This window comes from Artemia franciscana, chromosome 7 (assembly GCF_032884065.1).
Source record: "Artemia franciscana chromosome 7, ASM3288406v1, whole genome shotgun sequence".
In the NCBI taxonomy this organism is placed as follows: domain Eukaryota; kingdom Metazoa; phylum Arthropoda; class Branchiopoda; order Anostraca; family Artemiidae; genus Artemia; species Artemia franciscana.
The window spans coordinates 52159913-52165912 of record NC_088869.1 but is presented as its reverse complement, the minus strand read 5'-3'; the positions used below and the strand labels follow the sequence as shown (position 1 = coordinate 52165912).

The 6000-nt window shown below is 35.2% G+C and overlaps 1 protein-coding gene across 2 annotated transcripts in view; it reads right to left on the bottom strand.

Moving 5' to 3' along the window:
* Positions 1-4435: 4435 nt before the first annotated feature.
* LOC136029442 (mitochondrial import inner membrane translocase subunit Tim9-like) overlaps positions 4436-6000 on the bottom strand; it is a 28681-nt gene continuing 27116 nt past the window's right edge. For both annotated transcript variants that reach the window (XM_065707846.1, XM_065707848.1), the window contains exon 4: positions 4436-4634. In XM_065707846.1, the coding sequence (XP_065563918.1) occupies positions 4506-4634 (129 nt within the window). In that variant the 3' untranslated portion in view covers positions 4436-4505. The remainder of the gene's footprint in view (positions 4635-6000) is intronic.

Sequence of the window (6000 nt, the reverse complement as noted above, 5' to 3'; positions counted from 1 at the left end):
CCCAGTTTTATCACAAAAATTAACAAAAGAATAAAAATAAAAAAATTAAAGTTACTTTTAAAACTCAAAATAAATGTAAGATCTTTAGTAAACAGGCAAATATAGAATTCCAAAGAAACATACAAAGTGGTGTTAATAGAACTCTTTGTTGTTGTGGAAAATACTAGGTGGGTAAAAAGCAAAAAAAAATTGGAAAATAAACTCCAACAGCATAAAATTATAATATATTATTCCTTAAAAAGCAATTAAAATAATCGTGTCGTGCAATTGCAAAGATTTCTGAAATTATAGAAATTAAACAAAACAAATTATGTATGATTACAATTATATATATTATACAAATTATAATTATATATACAAATTGTGTTAGTATAGGAGGCAATGCAAACATTGATTACATTCAAATTAGTTTGATATATAAAATAAAAACATGTTAAAATTTTATATATATTTAATAGTAAAGAAGGGCAATAAATTTTTCAGATTCAGATTCATATAAGTTTGAGTTTAAAATGTGAGTATAAAAACCTTATTGACAAAGTCAATAAGCGTGCTTACCAACGCAGAATTTATCAAACACAATAGTTTCTTGATTTGTAGGTTTTTTTTTTATTAATTTAACCTTAGGCAATACATAAAATCACTAGGAATAGTGGCAAGTCACTTGATATGGAAACGCTGAATAAATCCCTTTGAATTTAGGACTTCTGGGACACATTGTTTTAAATAGATAGCGCTGAAGTCGATGTCAATACAATATTCTTAATGAATACTTATAATGATTGAAAAAAAAGAAACAAGTTTTTTTCAATTGAAAGTAAGGAGCGACATTAAAACTTAAAACGAACAAAAATTATTCCGTACATTAAGGGGGCTGCCTCCTCCTCAATCCCTCTCTCTTTATGCTACAAGTTCTTTAGTAGTAATTTTAAAAAAGCTTCTTATTCTAATTAAACAGCCTTTGTGTTTCAGAAGTCGTTTTTAAAGAATCGAGAAAAAAAGTATAATTTTTGCGTAAAAAGCGATATATTGAGGAGGGGGCAACCCCATAATATACAGAATAATTTCTGTTCATTTTGAGTTTTAATGTCGCTCCTTACTTTAAGTTGAAAAAACTTGTTTCCTTTTTATTTAATCATAAGCTATGGAAACACTGAACAATGTATACAAAATCTGAGCAATCATTAAAAATGAAACAAAATGATCAGTAAATTGAAAATTCGGCAACAGGGAAAGATTGCAGTGTCTTAATGACTTTGGTTAGACGGGGGGCCGGAAAAGGGTGTTTGGAACGATTGCGCCCAATCGGGCCCCAGGTTTAAAAGGGCCCCGCGCCACAATAAAAATGAAAAATTGATTTTCAAGATTGAGAAATGTTTTTAACATTTCTGTTGCTTCTAGAGAGGATCATTTTCAAGGCTAAAACCAAAAAGAAAAACCTATGTCATAACACTAATAAATCAGGATAGACTAAATAGTTTAGCAATCATGTAGAATGAAAGTGAAGACACCAGGAAAAAAATAAATAAAAAAAAAGTTTTTTTTAGGTGGAAGTAAGGAGCAGCATTAGAACCTAAAACGAAGAGAAATTATTACGTATGTAAGGGGGTTCGTCTCCTCCATTATACCTCACTCTTTACGCTAAAAGTATTTTTAGTAATCTCAACTATTTGTTCTACGGCCTTTGTGATTCAGGCGTCATTCTTAAAGAATTGGGACCAAACTGAAGCTTTAGTGTGAGGAGCGAGGTATTAAAGAGGGGGCAAACCCCCTCATATACGTAAAAAATACGAATAAATATACGAATAAAGAACTTAGTTACGATAGTTAATTTGTAAGTTACATATATTTTTTACTAATAAGAACGTTCGTAAAAAAAAAAAAATTCTAGTTGCCTTTTTAAGTAACCCAAAAATTGGGGTGCAACTAGGCCTCCTCCCCCATCCCTTTTTTCTTAAAAATCGTCCAATCAAAACTAAGACAAAGCCATTTAGCCAACAAAAATTAATATGCTAATTCCGTTTTAATTATTCATGTGCGGAGAGCCATTCAAAAACGTTCAGAAATTAAATATAAAAAAAAAGTTTTTTTTAACTGAAAGTGAAGAGCGACATTAAAACTTAAAACGAACAGAAATTACTCCGTGTATGAAAGGAGCTGTTCCCTCCTCAACGCCCCACTCTTTACGCTAAAGTGTCTTACTGTTTAAAAAAGTGGAGTTGAGAGAAAGAGTCAAACTTTAGTGTAAAGAACGGGGAGTTGAGGAGGGAAGAGCCCCTTTCATGCACGGAGTAATTTCTGTTCGTTTTAAGTTTTAATGTCGCTCCTTACTTTCAGTTAAAAACTTGTTTTTTTTTTTATTTGATATATAGAGCCGAAATATTCTTGAGGTTTAAACAAATCTGACTGTCTTAGGCAAATTCCCTGTTGTTTTGTTTGTTGCTGTTTTTATGATAGAAAGGCAGTGTGGGCTTTGTCGCTATCCATTTATATTTTAAGACATTGCTTTTCATTTATTCAGTGTCTTTCTGATCCTCGAGGCTTGCAAAACTCTGACAAAGATGAACATAAGAATATCTTTTAAACAAATGATTTTATTTCTTGAACATAAACTAGGATAAGAAATATTCTTTATTGTTGGATAAAATATAGTAGAAACGAAGGGCAAGAAAAATCGGGAGGGTACTTGGACTTCTCGCTTCCATCTTGCATAATGGGAATGGGAAGCTTTTTCAGAGGGACTTCTCACAGCTTTGGTAAGGGGAATGTAGACGAAATCCACAAACAACCCTGGCAGGAAGTTGGGCTAACAGACGAATGCAAAAGGTTTTTAAGTACTTAAAAAAGCCTTATTGTTCTAACTAACTGAGTTTTGTTTTAAGGAGTCGTTCTTGAAGAACTGGGACAAAAAAAGTCAGACTTTGGTGTAAAGAGCGAAGCATTGAGGAGGGACAAACCCCCTCATATACGTAAGTTTCCTTTCGTTTTTTTAATATTGCTAGTTACTTTCAGTTGAAAAGACTTGCTTTTTTATTTAATTTTTGATCGTTTTTTAATAATACCAGGAAATCCAGCTCTGCCTCCTCAAAAAGATGCTCTAGACAATTCAGTCCCTGTGAAAATTTACCCCAGACAATGACCATTAATATATCCACATGTAAAATCGAGTGGACAAAGAGAAGGTAAGACAAATAAAAAATTTTCCCCGAAAAGTCCATCCCCGCCCCCCGAAACGTCACTCTCCGTGGAAAACGGCCCCGTGGAAAATCTCCCAGCTTAAAATTCACCCTTCCCCACCCAAAAATGTATTCATACTTCCCAAAAATAAATGCTATGCGTACAATGGGCAAATTGGGCAAACACAATGGGCAAACCTTTCCTCAGGGACTATGGGGGGTCACGTTATCTCTAAATACAAAGTTATTGGACCTTTCAACTGTACTGAACAAAATGGTTATCTCAAAATTTCAATCGAATTGCTTTGGAGAAAAAAGGAGTGTGGGAGAAGGGCTAGCCACCGTCAAAACTGTTGGTCACTTTAAAAGGGCGCTAGAAGTCTCAGCTTCCGTTCGAATGAGCCCTCTCCCAATATTGTAGAACCTCTGGTTCGATACTATCACCCCTAGGGGAAAAAACAACAAACACGCTTCCGTAATTATTCTTTTGGCAAAAAAGCATAATTCCACATTCTTAAGGATCAGAGCTTGAAACCTCTGCGGTAATGTTCTCTAATACGCTGAATCTGATGGTAAGATTTTCATTAATATGCATTGACTTTTAGGAGGTGTTTCCCTCTTTTTTCGTCACTTTAAAAGGGCGCTAGAAGTTTTTACTTCCGTTCGAATGAGCCCTCTCCCAATATTGTAGAACCGCAGGTTCGATACTATCACCCCCTTGGGAAAAAAACCAACGAACACACATCCATTATTATTCTTTTGGCAAAAAAAGCATAATCCCACATTTTTAAGGATGAGAGCTTGATACCTTTGCGGTAATGTTCTCTAATACGCTAAATCTGATGGTAAAATTTTCCCTAACATGCATTGTCTTTTACGCGGTGTTTCCCTCTTTTCTCGAAAACCACGCAAATCTTCTAAGGCTCGTAGCCTTCGACGGGTTGAACTAAACTTCACGAATCTTATATATTTTGAATCAACATAATAAATTAATTCTTTACATATATCTATTTGTATCAAAATTCCATTTTTAGAGTTTCCGTTACAATTGAGCCCCATGGCTCCTTATTTACAGTTCATTACCACCAACTGTTTGCGAGATGAGACTAGAAATCATCCTTTTCTGAGAAAAAGAATCATTGTAACTAATTTCTAAGTTGGTATCCATTTGAGGACTAAAATACTATTCTTGATATCTAGACAAAACTAGTAGCCATGGCTACAATAAAGCCTCGTTGCATCTGTGAAGAAGAAGAATATAATAAAGGACAATTTATTTATTCTAAACTAAAGTAAAAATGTAACTTTGATTAATTGAAAAAATTATGACTAAGCTCCAGCTTTTTTAGCCATTGCTAAAGCATTTTCATTGGAAATCATTTGAAATTCCTGGAACCGTTGAGAAATCCGTTGATTCAACTTCAAATATTTCTCAGCGCAGTTGTTGGCACAAGCGTCCTGGAAAAAGAATTAAAATAATTGCTACTCATCTTTTCTTCTGTAGGCTCAAACTATTTTGAGTAAGGGTGGAGTTTCATAAATGACGAGAAGGGAGAATACTATCCTACACTTCTGGGCTAAACAATGGGTTTTATTTCCATTTGCTTATTTTCGTAACAGATTTTAGTTAGCCAATCGCATTAATTCTCATTTATCATTGTCTTTTCAAAATCAGATTCGCTTTAAATCAGGTTAAACTAAAAGATTGCATCAAACGAATCATTGGATGTAAATCCTCAAACAGATATTGGCTCTTTGCGCAGAGGTTAGAGAGGAAGAGGATATCTTCCAAAATCCTTATTCTCATGTCCAATTGCCCCAAAGTATTTTGGGGCAATTCAACCTGGCAAAGGTTTCAAGCTGGTTGGTGAATATAGTTCTGTCTACCTTTCTGATGAAAAGTCTGCTTAATGAGGAGGTATTGGAGGGGCACTGGCTTTTTAGTGCCTCCAATCACACAGAACGGGAACTCTTATGATTCGAGATGAAATAAAGAGGCACATGCCTTTTTTTGGAAAGAATTTATGTTTTGGGAGTGAGGAGAGGGGCTAAGTTTGAAATACTATGGGCCCTGGTGCCTCCAAAAATATAGATTGGAGACCATTGCGTGACCTCGCTTATAACAAGAGACAAATGCTTATATTTCTACTAAGACATCGGAGGAGAGAAAGGGAGAGTTGGAAGGGCCGTGGGCCAACGTTTTGCCTTCAATCATAAATACTGAAAATCCTCGCTTGATTTCTGTTCAAAGAAGCTGCAAACCATATTTTTCGATTCAAGCACAAGTTAGAGAGGGGTGCTGTTGGATGGCCCATGAGATCAAGCTCTTCCATTTCGTTTCAGTCACAGATATGGAAAATTTGTCATGATTAAGCTCCATACAAGGCATTCCATGCATACCTTAGTGCTAAAAAAGCTGGTGGTGGGAGGGTAAAGGGTGCTGTAGGGGCCTCTGGACGACTTCGGTTCTTGGATATTATATGCTTAAAATCCTCCCGATATTCAACTACAAACATTGTGCAACATGTCTGCTCTTCTGCCAAAGGGGGTATTCCCTTTTGACATACAAAGGGGGACGGGGGAATCCCAGGCCCACTTTGAGTCTCAACTCGCAACGATTGAAAATTATTAAGCACTTCCGATTTTAAAAAAAACACCAGCCTATCCCATAACCGATTAATTAGTAAAATAGTTTTTTTTTAAACTGAAAGTAAGGAGCAACATTAAAACATAAAACGAACAGAAATTATTCCGTGTGTGAAAGGGGCTATCTCCTCGTCAACACCTCACTCTTTACGCTAATGTTTTTATTGTTTTAAAAGGA